At 36.6% G+C, this 18,364-nt stretch overlaps 1 protein-coding gene across 2 annotated transcripts in view; it reads right to left on the reverse strand.

Annotated features, from left to right (window-relative positions):
* Positions 1 to 10,260, reverse strand: part of LOC113105725 (diacylglycerol kinase delta) — a 60,320-nt gene extending 50,060 nt beyond the window's left edge. The window contains exons 1-2 of one of the 2 annotated variants that reach the window (XM_026266977.1): positions 9,941 to 10,260; positions 8,104 to 8,339 (exon numbers count right to left, since the gene is read on the reverse strand). In XM_026266977.1, coding sequence (XP_026122762.1) covers positions 8,104 to 8,280 — 177 coding nt within the window. In that variant the 5' untranslated portion in view covers positions 8,281 to 8,339; positions 9,941 to 10,260. Of the gene's footprint in view, positions 1 to 8,103; positions 8,340 to 9,508; positions 9,766 to 9,940 lie in introns of those variants that run through there. The other variant, XM_026266978.1, reaches the window with a different exon arrangement.
* Between the last annotated feature and the right edge of the window lie 8,104 nt (positions 10,261 to 18,364).

The raw sequence follows: 18,364 nt of genomic DNA on the forward strand, positions 1-18,364 counted from the left end.
TATACTTCTGCGTTGTTGTCCTAGTCTGCAGTGTCCACGTGCATGTTGCTTTTGTAACCAGCAGTACCACGACAAAAGCCGAAGAAGAAGCGGCTTGTCGGATAAGGATTATAGCCATGATGGCTGGCAAATAAATATCAAATCATTATTTAAAACTACAAAAAGGAGACAACAAGAGAAGAACATTGTTGGACGATGTATAATGCTATGTATGCATGAAGTGCACATCAGGCTACGGTGTAGCTACAGAGACACTGCAATACTGCTGTAACATACAGTAAGTAAACTGTGCAGCCCTAATGCATACAGTAGTATGGAACCAGTGCTGTAAACATATTAATAACATTTGACAATAATGATTGAGCTACAGTCATATCTGACCTAGGATCAGTGTCCCTGCAAGAGCATTACTCATACCGGGAAAACCATCCGTGATCATCAATAGATCTGAGAGAAGAAAGAAAAAAAGAAAGAACGAACAAGTAAAAAGGCATTCAATGTTGCTAAAAAGGTGACTGATAAAAAAAAAAACACCTGACTAAACTCTGTCTACACTAAGTTGAGCTTCACTGTTCTGACTGAAGTATAAACCCTTGGACGCTTCCTGTTTTGTGGAGTGTGTAGCGTGAATCAAAACCCTCCGCAGCTATTTTTAGCAGCAAAAACATGCTCTGAAATGCAGAGAGTGTCAAAAAAGGAAACACAGAAGTAGACTTCCTTCCTGCTTCGGTTTTCTTCATTGAAATTATGAAAAGAATAGATGAGAGAATGTGAGTGGGCGTCAACATGGCCTGATGGCTTCCATTTTGTCCTGACTGGAGATGCTATTGCTGCTACGCGTGTGTCTGTGTGCTCATCATGACTGATGCTGTGTTATGACATGTGCTATCTGTCTTCATTAGCAAAGAAGAGAGATGGAAACTGACATGCACACTCTACTATCAATCAAACTAACAACCCAGTAGCTAATTCTTCCTCTTTTTCACGGACACACATTCAACTTTGTGACTGGGCTCATTCATTTCACTTCTTTCCAGTGAAGTTTCCAGCATTTAATTTTTTGAAAGCAAAAAATAAAGGCTGCATATAGTGACAAACTGACAGTCAGTCAAAACATAATTAACATTTAACATACAGTTACATGTTTGAACCAATGACAATTTCAAAATAGAAACCAAACAACTCACAAAGAGGTAGATTGGAGATTTGATTTATCACTTGTCAGTTTATCGCACCTGGATTGTGTGTAACAAAGAAGCTCAGTAGACAGCATGTGCTGGGTTCCCCTGGGCAGCTGTGATGATTAGAACAGAGCTAAAAGCTACCTGCTGCATCTGTGCCTCTCATTCACTTGTCCTCTGCTCTCTCTGCCACCTGTCTCTCTCAAACATGTGCCCTCACAATGTGAGAAAGACAGGGCTCATTACGGTGGACTCTTTCTCCAGAGGATAAAGGACTGCTAGTGTGTGCGTGTGTATGTGTGTGGATCAAGATGAGCAAAAAAATTTATACAGGTGTGTCTTAACCAATGTTACATCGCTTAGCGCTCACCGCTCACTATAACAGAATGATGGCAAGAAGAAAGAAAGAAAGAAAGAAAGTAAGAAAGAAAGAAAGAAAGAAAGACAGACCTCTAGAAATTCCAGCCCTCAAAATGAGACACAGCTAATATGACCACTGTATAATGATTCATGAATGATCAAATGACTCATATGAGCTGGTTCTTTTTAGTGAATCAATTACAGTACACCAAAACTAGTGTAGCCAGATTTCCAGAAAGAACGACTGTGAGCCGACTCAATCAAAAACATATAGTGATCAGTACATTCCAATCGATTAATGACAAATAAACATTAACTGACCAAAGAACTATTTTTTTAGTAAATCAAAAACATGAAGTCTAAAAAACTCATCAGATTCTCAAAATTAAGCACTCTTAGGAGAATTAATGAATGCTTGAATGAAACATTACATTTTGGTTTAAGTACTGTTATGTAATATAAAGCTGAGGCCAATTTTGGGACTGCAATTATGCTTTGAAAAAATAAATTTTATACATGAAAAGCAATAAAAAGTCTAGCCTGTGTAAACATTCTGCTATAATTATGTAGTCTTTTGGCAATGCAGATGCATTTTTTCATCATTTTGTTTTTCTCTAAAAAGTACTAAAAGAATCTTTAATCAGTTAATGCCAATCTTTAATGGATCGAAATCAGACTGCAATCATTAAATTCCTTACGATTTTCATCTCTTATTCCCGGTGCTCTTCATTTTTTAGTTAAAAACCTTTACATTAGTAAACACACATATCTCGCCCTCTCTCTCAAACACAGACACGTTCGACAGCTAGTCCTGTTATTTAAATGCTCTGCAGTCTTTCTGTTCCCTGAACCTTCTGGACAAACCAGAGATCCTTCAGGCCTCTGTCAGCCTCTCTTTCTCTCTCTCTCACACTGTCTCACTATCTCTCTCTCCTTTCTCTTCTCCCTCTCTCCGCTCCATTGCCTTAATGGACTGTCAAGGCAATGATGGACGATGCTTTTCTAATTAGGTTTTCAAGTTTAACCTAGAAAGAGAGAGAAGGAGAGAAAAAGAAAGGGATGAGAAGAGAGTGAAAGACAAGCTAGAATAAGAAAGAGATAAGTCAGGTACTGCAAGGTGAACGCAAAAAGTAAAACAAGTGTTAAATGATCAGGAGCTGAAGAAGGGCTTTGAAATTAGGATTTAGTTCATCCATGAATAAAAATCTGTTGACTCAATTAATTTATACTCATCATTTACTCATGTTATTCCAAATCCATATGCTTGTTACACAAGTTCATAGTGGCTGGGAAAACAACACAGTCCATATGATTTACTCTAAGCATTCTGAAGCTTCTGATAGGAATAAGTCAAAAAATAGCATAAAGATTTCAACAACATGAGTGTGAGTAAATAACTGATGGATTTTTGGGGGAGATATAAGGAGAATGAGTTCATGAAAAATATTTCTATGCATTAAAGTCTCCCATCTGCGACTTCTAGTTCCCTCTGTCTGTCCGGCATCTTGCTCTCTCTCTCTCTTTGTCCTTCACAATAACGTATTTGAGTATTAGAGTCTTTCTGTATAGAGACCCACAGAATCCACTGTGACAGGACATCAATACAAAAGGGGTTTAAAGCTTCTACTGAACGAGATGAGAGACAGAGATACATACATACAGGCTGTCTTTGCTTCTAATTACTTTTAACTTATTAAAGACAATCAACTTATCAGACAGCCTATAAAATATAATGCGATGTTAATTAGAAAACAAGGTTCTGTAATTGTTCTAATTTGATTATGACATCCTGTCTATATACAGTATCCTAAAGCTAAAAAGCCAGTTTAGACAAAATAAGTGGAGCAGAGATGATGGTTAGAAAGTTTCTTGAAAGCTCAGCTGTCACAGCTGTTTTCTTTCTGTCTTGGAAATATCTGACATAGTTTAGCAGGTGATACCAGAAAACAGGCAACCTTGGCCATCCAAAATTAACTATGAAATCTCATGTTACCCAAACCATTAAACAGCCATTAGTGCGAGACTAAACTCACTCCGGGTTACTCTCAGTCACACACACACACACACACACACACACACACACACACACACACACACACACACACCGTAACCCTTGACCTTTTCCTCCCAATGAATACAGTTGGTCTTCAGTGTCATCCACATGAATGTTCAAACAGAAACACCCAGGAGTCCAAGAAACATTCACAGTGCCCTTCAACATCAACATCCACATGGTCTGCATTTCTTAGTCTTCTTAAAAGACAGAGGACAACTGCCTCAAATTGTTACAGTGTTCTTGGACAAAGTTTTCTAATGCAGAATCACTAAAACCAGTAAGAACATAATGATGTGGCTAGGGATGCACTATTAAAATACACACCACACTATTTTTTCTATAAATTAGAATTGAATTACTTAACATCAAAATCAGTAGTGAAAAAAATCATCAAAACATTATAGTGTACAGCATGAAAAAAATTTGAACATTTTGGGATGTTCAGGATTACAATTAACAGTGCTACTTACAAGTGTTTTTAACTTAAGTGTTAGACAATGCCAAATGTAAATCTAATCTAAATGTAAAAATAGAGGAAATGAGGATGCACCATTAAAATAAATTTGCCAAAAATAGATAAATTTAAGATAAATTTGCCAAAAAAAAGTTTTTGACATAACCATAAACCACATTTAATTAAAAAATAAAATAAAAATTATATATATATATATACACACATACATACATACAGTAAAGTATATATTTATAATGTTATATTTATACATTTCCTCAGTGTCACACGTTCCTCTGCAGTGATTGTACAGTTTACTTCTCTTTTTTAAACTCTTAACTACAGTGTGCTTTCATTCCATGAAATTCTGCCCCGATTCTCATCTTAAACTTCGACTGAATTTGTCTTGTGTCATTCTGCCTCACAGCAAATGGACTGAATGGACACACTCTGTCTCTCATCTAACAAACACAAAACTCAACAACACACATACTTTCCCTTCTTGCCTGCCTCCAGTTTCAGCACACAAAATTAATGATAGCACTAACAAAAAGGTCAGCGAGAGAGATAGAGTCTTATGTAATTCTTAACCCCTTGGAGAGGAAGAAAGAGAACAGGGCCATCTAACACACAGAGAGTACTGACAGTGTGCACTGATAAACGTGACCCTCAGAGGAAACCTGTTACAGGATATATGTAGACACATCACTGTTACTCTCTTCTTTTTCCTAATTCATAAACACATACAAGACCCCTGCATACTTCCTCCTCTGTTTACTGCTATCTCATTTAGTCTCATTTTTCTCTCTACACAGATTTGTAAAGAAAGAGATTACTAGTGAGTACAGAGATTATTTAAAATAGTAAATGTGTTTATTAGATTTTGATTAATTTAATGCGCCCTTGTTAAATAAAAAAATACTGATTTCAACCTAAACATCATCTTATCTATTTTTAACATCCAGCACGTCAAACATACTGTAGTATATTAAAATACATGTTTAAGTTAATAAAATACATTTACTTTTCTATTTAAAGGTGATTATCAAAACACTCATATGGGGTAACTGTCTAAGACATTTACAAACTCACAACACGTTAACTGTGATTTTACACATTTAAATGTCAGTGTGTGCAGAGCAGCAACAGGTAACAAATGCAGTCTGGCTGAAATGACATGTCACACTTCATAATGCTTAGCAGGGTTTAACAAGTATGCTAATGAAGGGGAAATCACTAATGAGCAAGAGGAAGAAGCATGCAGGGTTTGCTGACATCAATCTAAGCAAACATACAATTAATTTTCATCAGGCACATAATGTACTGAAAGTCAAATTCTGCTAAGCAGCATTAGCCTGTCATTAGCCGCGCTCGACATCTGATGACCCTCCAACAGACCGCCGATGACCGTTTATTTACTGTCTGATGCTGCAGATAAAAATAGTAAGTGCTGACTAAAATCACCATTTCCTGTCTGACTTACTGGCTTTAGATGACCTCAGGATACAAGTACACACAGATTTTTTGAGTAGAGTTTGCAGTTACAACACATGCTTCACAGAGAATAATTCATTAATTCTTTCAATATGATCTACTGCGTGTAAATTTACTCCTAAATGATACATAAATCAAAAACCAACAGTGGTTGATCAGACGGTCTCTTTCTGTTGGTTTGGTCAGATAAAGCTGCGTTGTGGATCATAGTTCATGCCGCAAATCAGAAGTCTGGTTACACAGGGCTAGCTCGTGAAGCAGTGTACAATGATTCAGATCATTACATGCTGTGTACAAATCCTAAGGTCCGATAATGTAAAATATAGAGTGAAAGTTCTATGCCTCTCTCAAGTAATATGGTAAGTGCTTGTAAAAATATCCTTATTTTCTGTCAAGGTTTATGTGTATGCAGAAAAAGTAAAAATTAAAGATACAATTCGCAATTGATTTCTATGAAGTTCTATTTGTTGTATTACTTTTAAGTCTGAAAATTTCACAAACAAATAAAAAGCAGGCCATCAGTAGGTTTTTTCTTTTGGATGTTGTTGTGGTTTGTTTTTAAAGAACGCTGAAAAAGAATCAAGGTTTCCAAAAAATTATTAATCAGCACAACTGGTTACATTATGGATCCCAAACAATTTCAAATGTTCCAGGTTGTACAAAAAGAAAAATATAAAAGAGCTTTCACATCAAGTATCAGCAAAGTATTAGACACTATTTGACTAAATGAAAATGTTAACTTAATTGGCATCTGTGTAATTGCCAGATTCGATTAGTTCAGCTTCACTGGCTTGCTGATACTGACTAATATTCGGCTAATTTCATCAACCGCACTGTCAAGATAAATATGACTGACATGTGCTGATCTGGGATCAGGTTCATCTTATTATAACTATGATCTAAATGTCCATGTACACAAAGCCATTGCTTATTTGAGATCTGCTTACACTAAGCAGATCAGATGGTTTAACTGATCTGAGGTCAGTTTCAGCTTTTTAACAGAGATCAGGCAAAGATGAAACACTCAAGCAATGGCGTTTAAGGCCTGATCTGAGATCTGTTTTCAATGGATCTTCTAGAAATGATCCAACAAAGCTTTATATGATTTATTATGGTGGCAGTGCAATAAACCTTTGCACTCTGTGAGTAGCATTACAGAGTGTTAAATGTAAAAAAGTTGTTCAATGGGCCAAGGCCAAACAGTGTCACAGAAATAAATAGCTAGTTACTAAGTGACTGCTGAGCCTAACTGTAGAAGACAGAGACATCTATAACCTCACATTGTTCTGTCATAATGACACCCAACTCTCAGGCTATAAAACAGGTGGCCTCACTGTTCCAGTCACTTTTAACACTCACATGGGTCAAAGGAGAAAGGTCACCTGATACATGAATACTGAATTGTGGGGGGTGGGAACACAGGTGAGGTACTAAATTCTGCTACACTTTTTGCCTGCAGGGTCTGTATTCAAGTCTTATTCTTTTGTGGAAGCTTTCTACCACAGGATAAAAAATACAAAAAGTTAATTGCAACTTTTTATCTCACAATTTAGACTTTTTTTTCTCAGAATTGCAAGATATAAAAGTCACAATTGCACGTTAACCTCTGATCTTTACATCTCATTCATGTAAAAAGATATAAATGTGCATTTCTGAGAAGAACTTAGAACTTAGAAAAAAAGGGAACTGTGGTTTAAAATGACCCTTTTTTATTTGTATTTTTGGTGGAAGCGAAAAAATTGTGAGAATTGTGAGACAAGAAGTCAGAATTCTGAGTTTATATCTCTCAATTCTACATTGTGAGAAAGAAAGTCTGAAATTTGAGATATAATAAAAAAATAAGCAATGAATTGTGGGATAAAAAGTCACAATAACCTTTTTATCCTATGGCCTTCCATATTCTTCCGACATGGATAGCTATATATAAACATTTATATAGGGAATTTTTCACTCTGTCTGCTCAACAATTCGAACAATTCTGCTGTTCTCATCTAATCAAAATACAACACAAAGCTGACACAATAAACAGGGACGTGTGAGGGGTCAAGGGTCAGCTTAGCCCTCAGTATGTTCATGAACAGACTGACCTCTACACCAAATTCCCCTCTTTGTCAGGACATACAATCTTTCAGCTTCAAACTAATAACCAATTAATCAATAGCACTTGGGCTTTTGATGAACAAAATTACATGTGCATCCACTCTGTAGACTAGATGCGGTCTTGTGTAGCATAATAAGATTGCTCATGACTGTCTCACATCCTTTTGTCCTTTCAGTAATAAACATTAGTACAAACTGACAGTGATATTGTACATACACTGTACTAGTCATAGTATGCCAAGTATTGACTGATTCTGAGCCATCAGTGACTGTCCCCTGGATCAATATGTACTGCAGCTTTGGCTATACAATGTCTCTGTGTGTGTGTTTGTGCACACTTGTTAATGAGTACTTCATCTTTTGGGGTATCAAAGTGCGACTCCAGCCACTTTTCTCACAGAAAACAAATAAATAAATATGTACTAAGCATAATTGTAGTAGTAAAAAAAAAAGTGAACAACCTTGGCTCGAATCTGACCAGAAGTGGACACTTTTCGGATGAGCTTGTGCGAGGTCTCCTCAGGCTCCCCATCACTGTCCGATGATTCGTCACCCGCCTCGGCTTGAAGGTCCGGAGAGGTCAGGGACTCCCGGGGCTCGCGGACGTAAAGGACATTTGGATTGAGCTTCGAGGCCATGGCTGTGCGGTTGACACGGTTTTCACAGCACTCGTCTCCTCCTTTGTGCCAAGTCAGCTCTGAAACAGAGAAAGCATTGCTCAATGGCAGTTAACGGTATTGATTCCCAAAGAGACGACTTCTGCTTTCATTTTAAAGCTCTATAAACTATAGCGTTCATAGCAAATTCACTTCCTCTGTTTTGATTGTGCTGAGCATTGAGGCCAACAAAAGAAACCACAGCACAAACCAAAAGACGGTTAACAACAACAGGGGATTATTTAGTCTATTGCATAACAGCATTAAGGGTCATTGGAAAAGGATATCTGAGGTGATAAAAAGAATCTTCTAAAACACAAGATCTTGTGATCTTTGTGTTCATGCTGATTTCATGTATAAAACGTGGTCTAATAAACAAGAAAAAGTACCAACATTTTTAAACCTTGAATACCTCAAATTTAATTGTTATTTTCTGTCACAGAGAAAAACTGCAAATTGATTTGAAAAATGTACAAAAGTTTTCAAATATTTCACATATTAGTCAAATTTTCAAACAAATTTTTACCTTTTTTTTTAAATAATAACGAAACATTATGCTAAACTACTTCTTTTTAAAATGTCTTATTTTTCTAATACATCTGTTACTCCTATATATATATATATATATATATAGAGAGAGAGAGAGAGAGAGAGAGAGAGAGAGAGAGAGAGAGAGAGAGAGAGAGAGAGAGAGAGAATAGATACCATCGGCACCATTAGATTTTACTTTAAACCTCACAGAATCACATATCCAAATGCATTTTAATACATAAAGTGAAAACTTAGGCTTATCACACAAAATGCATCCAGGTCATACTTAGGAATTTATTTTTGCACAACAATAGATCCAGACAAAATAACGAGAGGCACGCCATTGGCCCTTAAGCAGACGGTGAAGCCCATTAGAGCTCAAGATCGATACAAGCCCATCTGACATGATCCACAGACGGTCGCTGTCAGGGCTTTGAGAGATGCATGAACTCGCTGACTGTTGCGCGTGTGTTCACAGCTGCGCATTCGTTGCGCTCACAATCATTCGTTTAGGCGACACTCTGTTATCACCTTCCTTGCCGTTAATGCAATTAAATCGCCCACTTGCCCCAAAACATTACGTTAACCTGTCTCCACAGAGAAAAAAAAAACCGCGACGCTTTCTGCATCGGACTTCAGTTTATGGCACACACATCTCCTGTAAACATGAAATAACTACCTGTTATGATGTCGCGCGTCGGCTGTCTACGTGTGAAAACGAGCCAGTCGCTCAGCAGAGCAATAAAGAGACGTTAGAGTGAATAATGCCATTACTAATATTTAAACCCATGCGTCTAATGGATTTGAGGAGATTATATTGACACGGATATCTCTGACTCAGTAACACACCAGCTGTGCTCTCGTGTCTTTCAGACCAAAAACAGCCGTGTTTGAGGCAGCAGTAATGCTGTACATACACAATTTCGCGATATCACGAGAGCGGCGTCCTCCGGCTCCTTGGTTTGAATAAAAGCGTTAACGGTTTGATTCATAGAATGCTCGCGGCGTTCGGTCACCACTTTCTGTATTGACAAATAGACTCAACTCATGATTCCGTGTGCCACGGTTAGTCCGACTAAATGTAAAGGTGGACGTGGATGTGGTGTTTTACCTCTATGGTGCGCTGTCGGTTCCCGTTGACCCTCGTTTGCGTGTTCTTGTTGCTCTCGGTGGTCTCTCGCGCAGCGCGGTGAGATAGCCTACTGTCAAATCTGCTCCTGTCGCGCACATACGCGCGCGTACGCATAGCATCGGATAAGATTTGAATCGAATGGGAGGGGTGAGCGTCTGTGTGTCAGCACATCTGGATGGCTCGACAACAGATAACGAAGAAATATTTGAGAGATTAATCCATCAGTATTATCTTTTACTGCTGTTCCCTATGCTGATATATAATGTTTCGCTTTTGAAACTTTTGACTCCGGGGTGTGAAGGGAAATCTTCGCTGAGGAAATAGCCTATGTGACTTGTTGCTACACGTTGGGCTGCTTGGCAATGTTCTGACCATTGAGGAAGGCACTTGAGTAATAATGGGTTAAGTAGTCACAGCACCGTCCACTGGACAAAAAGATCTAGTGTGCTATCAAGGATCTTGACATAGCCTTTTCTATGATAGAAAATACATTTAATTCCTTAAATCAATTGGATATTGGTTTACGGTGAGTTTTCTTTACACTGCAGTGGAAACATTATCGACTTTAGGAGCCTGAATACAACTGGAGAATACTTTTAACATGTCCACTGTAATGCATTTAAAAAAAAAAAAAACAAAGTAATGCAGTTAATTATAGCTAGCAACAGCACACTAAATGCCATTTATTTGGTGTAGCAGGAAGTGCAAAAGAAAAGAGTCTCGTTACACCAACTGCAAAATAGAGTACAACTCAACCCTAAATCTAAGCACATACTCAACACTTTACCAACCAAAACGAATAGAGCAGCATCATAGCTCATCTAAATCCCAATGCAGCTGATTATTAAATACTTCTCCTCATCTTGTTCCAAAAATAAATAGCCTAAACAATTACTGGATAACAAAGTTGTGTTCTTTCAACCTGAATGAATGATATAAACTGCTCAGACTAATACAGAATAGATTCATACTGATACATGTTGATCTGAGACCAGTTTTAGTCACTCTTACTCTCATGATATTACATTACAATCAGTAGGCCAGTGAACTCTCTAAACTGCTGTGATCTTCCCTGACTTCTCTTCTAACTATGATTTTACACATAGTCATTAAAATTAACTTTAGCATTCAATTTATGTTCCTTCTTTTTGTAATATAATTCTTGTTTTACATCTACTTTCACAATAATGAGCTCTAATGGTTATTAGCTCCTGAGGATTGCACATCCATAATACTGTAGATTGATGCTAATTTTCTGTCATTAGAATGATATGAAATTGCAACAAACTGAAGTGCTTTCATGTTTAATACACACCAAAGCTCTATACTCTTAATTGCCGAAATTAGTCCATTTACATTCACCTGCGGCAGCCACTATAATCAAACTATGGGCTTGTTTTTTTTTTGTTTTTTTATAAATAGAGTAACACTATAGTATAAATTACTATATACCTAAATCAGAATTAGAATAATTATTCTTCAGAATGAGCTTTATTGCCCTGTATGTTTACACATTCAAATAATTATTTTTAGTGACAGAATTGCCACAGTGCAACAGAATGACAGCGACAAGACACTGATAATAAAAAAGAATAATGTAAATATATACAATATAGACAATACAAAAAAAACAAAAAACAAAAAAACAATTATGGTGTACTGGTATGATGTGTGCAAATTTTAAATGTAAACAAGTATGGTTTTAAATAGGAAATGCAAATAGTGTTGTGTGATCCAAGATTATTGTAAAGTGTTCATGGGATGGATTGTCTGAGGAAAAAAAACTGTTCCTGTGTCTGGCCGTTCTGACTCATCATTTAGTAAATATATGCACCAATATCAAACAATTCTCCACTGATCATCTGGATAGCTAATACCAAAAGACTACATGTATCCAGTAATTAAAAAATAATTAAATTGTTGTAACTATTTTGTTTACCAGGATACATTATACTGGTTGAGGTATCCAAATTTTAATAGTCAAAAGATGTATACATTTCTTAAAAGATATATAAAGTAGTTAGTTAATGAGTAATAAGGGACACCCCACGCCCACAGACTATCGGCATAGCAATTATTTTGGATGTAGCTTTCTGCTGCCACCCAGCGGTACATATTAAATCACACTTGTCTGTTTGATGAAACGGGTCCCAATTAAATAATCATCAAGGTCACTGAATAATTATTTTCTGCTTCAAAGCATTACAACACCACATCCAGTGTATTTTATTTGTTTGCTCCAAATCTAAAAACTAGCAGCTGTTGTATGCACCAGTGAACACTCAAGAGCTGCTATGAGATCAAAGAGATGTTTCAGAAAGCCTCAGAACCCGGAGCTCGCGGAGAAACACTTTCGTGAAACACTTTCCGGGGCGGGAAGCTTTCGAGCCCCTCGAGGTCCGAGACACGTCATCCTTCGCGTATCCACGTGCATTTAAACCACTGCAGAGCAATACTGGCTGCCTAGGCTACCTGCCGCGCGCAAGCAGAGCCACGCACGGGGCTTGGTGATTCACATGCAGAGGGATTACACATGTACACTTTAAAAAAAAAACTTTCACTCTTATTTTTTTATTTTTTATTTTATTTTATTTAAGATAATAATAATAAAAAAAATCTGTCCCTAGTCTTTACAGAAATATTACACTTGAAAAAACACTTTAGGGTTACATGTTGTGTGTGTGTGTTTATTAAAATAAAACTGTGTTTTTTGAACAATTACACCTTCTTATGCCATCAATATGTGACAATATTTGTTTTTAATTAAACGTGTCCCCACAGCCATGTACAAAGGGAAAGTACATTATTTTGAGGTCAACAGGTTTTTCTACCGTTTAAAATACAATGGTGTATTCATAACTATAAAATATATTATATAAATGACAAAAAACTAAATAAAATGCCAAATAATATTATAAAATAGCCTATATAATGAAAGGGTGTTCACCTGGAGTTGTCACCAGTGTCAGAGTTTAACAAAAACAGTTTATTTTGAAATGAAAATCAGACTGATGACATCACTTGACATTTTTATTTCCTGAAGATCTATGAAAAAAGGCCCATGTTAAGTTTACTGTCTCTTTTCAGTTATCAGAAATGATCTCATTTATCTCATGATTTCATATCATGATTTCAAGCTTTTATTTGAAGTGACTGGTATGGCCGTATTGTTAGGGAACAGTTAAAAAAAAAACAACAACATAATTTAAACATGCTTCCACATGTCTATGTCAGTTTGTAACACCGCCCAAAGAGAGAATGCGTCAGTGTTGACAACTTTTTCTTCCAAAAGCACCTAGCAACAAATTTAGCCATTAAACATTTTTCTTTGGCAACTTTTAGCCATTTTTGTTAAGTGACTGAGACAATAAAAAGGCACACATTTCTTCGGAAACCAAAGATGTCTAGCAGTACACACATCAGGTAAATTAAGTTAGCTAGTTGCAATTGTTCAGTTTAATAATAATAATTTTATAATTGTTCATTTATGATACTCTTTATTAGTAGCTTGTACCTGTGATTGTTGTTCAGTAAGTACAATGTAAGAAAAATGAAAAAGATACTAGTAATTGTCCAGGACATTACCCATTATATACTGAAAACCGAAAACACAATGCATAATTTAAAATGCAGATAAAATACCAATTCAGAAAAACATAGCACATTTTGCCCTTTTTTTACAGACATTTCTTAGAGTGTAACATACAAAATAACTACTAATACACTGAAAGTTACATATATAAAGATTTTTGCTGAGATTTGATCATGACAATTTTGCATTGTGATAATGCAATGAGATCATCGTGAAATTACATCATAACATCATTTAGCAATTTTTAGCAACAAATCGACCTTTCTTTAGCAACTGTCTCTGAAAATTAGCTGGCAACACTTGAAGGCATAACTTTGATTCTCGCTGTAAGTATTGATGCTGCCGCCATGTCATGGAGATGCTGTGTCTTTCTTTGCGAAAGCAAAAATACTTAGTTTGGTTTTCCAAAAGAGGTTTTGAGCAGTGTAGAGTAGCGCTTTTTGTTTATCGTTTCTCCCATCACAAATGCAGACATTGGTTTTATGTTTATGCTGCATGATGCAACGCAATGCCTTCAAAAGACAGTATATGTAGTTATAATCAGTAGTTATGCCCCTCTGGATGCAACAAATGGCTCGTTTGTAATGGGTTTTATTGTTTTTGTCTTGTCTCGCTGGTGTTCTGACCGTGACACGCATCACAGTATGGTAAGGGGCATAACATTTCCTTTAAGGCTTAAAGGTACAGGTTGTAGAACCTGCCACGAGAGGGCGCACTACCAAAACAATAACAGTTGCATGATTTGATGATGCTAAGAAGGAGCGTGGAATGATGGGATTTGATGTCTTCTACCCAACCGCTGACGGCCATCAATCAGACGGAAAGATAAATCATGGATTTAACATGAGTTCAACGATTTGCGTGAGTAGATTACATACAATGTCAATGCAAAGATGTGATCAGACTATGGACTAGGTCTAGAGACACGATGCCCCGCGTTTGGTGTGTATGCCGCATAATACTAATCTTGTTGATCGTTATAATAGCATACGTTTTCTGTAAATATACGAATCAAAACAACTCACCTGTAGGGTAAAACACAAGCAAGATTGGCATCTCTTTCTAGTTGAAGTTTGTCGTGAAGCTACTTCCCCATTTGTCCACGACACTGTTGTCATGTGGTTTCTACGTCAGTAAAGGCAGTAACAACGTAATTGACAGGCGACTGCCCTTCCCCATGTAAATGTTTAGAATGGGAATTTTCTCATGATTTACAAGTAGTTGAAAACATTAGAGATATTGTTAGTAATCAGCTGGACAAAAATATGACAAAATATATAACACTAGCCTACTGGTTTTTGGATATTTTACTGCAAATATCTTACAAATTTTACCTTTAAGGCATTCGGCCAATCACAACGCACTAGACAGCTGGCCAATCATTGTACACCTCACTTTTCAGACAGAAGAGCTTTGTAAAAATAGACATGTTTCAGAAAGGCAGGGCAAAGAGGAGAAACAATAATGTAGCCTACATTATATGGAAATGTTTTTGAATCTTAAACCATATAGACACATTTATTATACCAAAAACACAAAATAATGTTCTTTTTAGCAACATCATATGGCCCCTTTAAGATTTAAAGGATTGCATCATTGCTTGTTTATAACAGTTTTTACAAATATTTTCACTGTTAAAGCAAATACATAGTTGCACAAATGAAATAATGAAACAGATGCAAGGAATTATATAACGACGGATGGACGGATAGATAGATAGATAGATAGATAGATAGATAGATAGATAGATAGATAGATAGATAGACTAATTTAATCCATTCCTATTCACTGACATGTACATCATTCTCATTTAAATCAGATAATGAAACGCTGGGACAGGGAGCTTCTTTTGATGTTCAGTGAATGAAGCAGGTTTGTTTGTGTGTTCTTGTCTGACTGTGTGCATCATTGATACAGATGTGATTACACATGTAGCCTGCAATTACTGATGCAAACACATTTGTACCATGCAGATTCCTTGTGATATATGCATTTCTTCTGTTCTTGTCCTCTTTTGTGTAGTCTTCACAAGGTGGGTGTAAATAAATATTTAAAATGTGTGGATTTTTGTCTCAAAGGAACTGAATACTAATTATGCAAAAGAGCACAACTGGAACAGGATTATAATTTTAACAGCAGCGCACAGGGGAAGTATGTAAGCAGAAACCGCTAATTGGTTCAACAGTTGAGGAATATTATCTAAAGATCAGTGAATCATTTAGAACAATCCCTGTGGACTCCTCAACAGAGTGAAGAACAGTCATTGTCCTTTTGCATTGACTAGAAATCAGCGTTGATATTTCTTTAGTAATCGTAGGATAAAGATGAGGCTAAGGGTGCTCCTTCCTGTTGTAGAAGCCGGAGCAGTTTTAGAGAATTAATAGCAGCACAAAATAGAAAATAGAAAAACAATCAGGCATCCAAATGGGGGAACAACAAAATTCACAACAGAATATTCCTAAAATGTTTTGCTCAAAGTAAACAGAATTAAAGAATAACAGATGTCATTCTGCCAAAATCTGCTTCAAATGTGTAGACAATCCAGCCAATGGTCAATGGTTAATGCACAGTTTCTGTTTTGAGTAATTTCTGGTTTAAGTAATTATTTAGGTACAAATTCCAAATTATTTGGGTTTTAAAGAGAGAAACAGACGAACAAAGTTCACACCAGAATGTTGCTGAAATGTTTTATTCAAAGCAAATCAAATGATGGATTAACAAGTCTATTTGTCTGTAATCAGTTCCAAAATATGCAGACAGCTTTGTCGATGGATAATGTGAAATGGATAAAGTTTTAAAATATTTGTATTACTTTTATGGTAAAAATTATCTGGATAAAATACTAATAACAATAATTTGGGTATTAATAAAAAAACTATAAAAAAAAATAATAATCCCTTTCACCATCAGTTGACCACTTCAAAATAGGGTGTAGGGTGAAATCTTCCCCATTTCACTGCAAAAATCCAAACATGACAAGACAACATCATGATGACTGATTAGGATCATTTTGTAAAATCCAAAAATATATACACCCCCATCCATGCCTCATCTGACCTGGTATCTTCACACAGTTCCTAGTTTCCTTTCTCATTTTCACACATTCCATAAATACACAAACGCCCAGACCCCTGCTGTCTCTCTCTTAGGGCTAATATGAAATGACATGTTCTCATCAGTCAGAGAGGCCGTTGGTGAAGGCTACAGAAAACTCTTTCCTGAGTGGATGCTAACACTTGTCTCTGACCCCCTTCGGGATTACTCTTCACACATGGGCACCTGCTGCTCACACAAGCCAGCCAGACCCCCACTGGGCACAAGTTAATCCCCCATCGAGTGAAGAAGAGATCTTGACATTAGCGAGAGAGAGATCGCACAGAAAAAGAAAAGCAGAGAGATAAACAGCAACTTGTGCCTATAGCTATAATACTTCCATTAATAGATGGAAAAACTGACCCAGTTAGATCCTTGGTATCACCAGCTCCAGCTTAAGGCAGAAATTAATGTAGGCATCACTCATACACACAAGTAGTGTGTGTGTGTGTGTGTGTACTACAATGTAAATTAAAGATCTTTTGGTGAACAATTCATCCATGCATGTTTCATTTTCTTATTTTCCCTTGTACCCTATAAAATGGCTGCATCTGTTGACCTCAAAATGTCATAACTGCATTATTCTGCCTAAACCCCATCCTACAGGCTTGTGTTTCTCTGTCTCCACATCTCAAAAAAAAAAGGCGATCTATAGAACCAAGTCACGCCACAGTATAGATAAAACTTGTTTGAGGTCAAGCATGTAAATCGTCCTTGAGGTTGAAGGTTTTTCTTCTAATGTGAAATTCAATTAAATCCAAATCCTTGCTCTCAGTCTGTCTGCCGCACTCTCACTTTGCTCTGAAACAGGAAACGATTACAGTTTGACACATGGAGATGGAGGAAAAATGAAGTTAAAGGGATACAAAAAAGGAGAAATTAAGATGGAAAAAAGGTCAATCCTCTATCCAGCAGACTATCACCTTCTGAAGATGATGGCTGGTAAAAAGCTTAAGTGGAAATAGCTCCAGCTTGCTTTTTACCTTTCTTGCATGTGACGTTTTAGACAAATTTCACCCAGGCTTGCTCCATAACTCATCCATAAATCAATATGCACTACAATTAACCGCTATTATTCACTCAATACACCATTACAAACCTCTAAACTGCAGCATTTTGTAGCAACTAAGATAAATTATGACATTTCACAGTCAATTCTTATATAACTGAACTTCCTACTAATCAGCCATCAGTAGTTTTGCATCACAGGCTCCAAACTATAATGCTGATTATTAGAATCTGATGAAAATGATAGTGCCATTGTTTAGCACAGTGTAACAATAAAACAGAAACAGCAAATACCAAACAGCCTTAATCTGGAAATCACTAACTACATCAAAACAATTACATTATCTTAATTTATTTTAAGGTAACATAAATTTTCTTACTGTATATATTCCCCTGGGTAAATCTTCACAGATTTGTTAGAGACTACTAAAGATCATAATAGGCCACATAAATTACAGCACTTCATAGAAATCCAGCTGACACAGGAGCCTCTTACTATGCTAAAATGATGCTCACTTACAGTAATTTTGAGCATTAAATCCTAGCCCAAGAGTACTGCACAATTGCCTTCAAAATGTGTAAACCTCAACAACTATACCATTTTTTTTTTACTTTGTGGTGTAGTTTGCTCACTCAAAAGACACACAGCAGTATCATTAAGACAGGCAGCTGAAAGAAGCCTGAAAGAAGCAGAGGGCTGCATTAAAGAG

The sequence above is a fragment of the Carassius auratus genome, chromosome 7 (genome assembly GCF_003368295.1).
Source record: "Carassius auratus strain Wakin chromosome 7, ASM336829v1, whole genome shotgun sequence".
Taxonomy (NCBI): domain Eukaryota; kingdom Metazoa; phylum Chordata; class Actinopteri; order Cypriniformes; family Cyprinidae; genus Carassius; species Carassius auratus.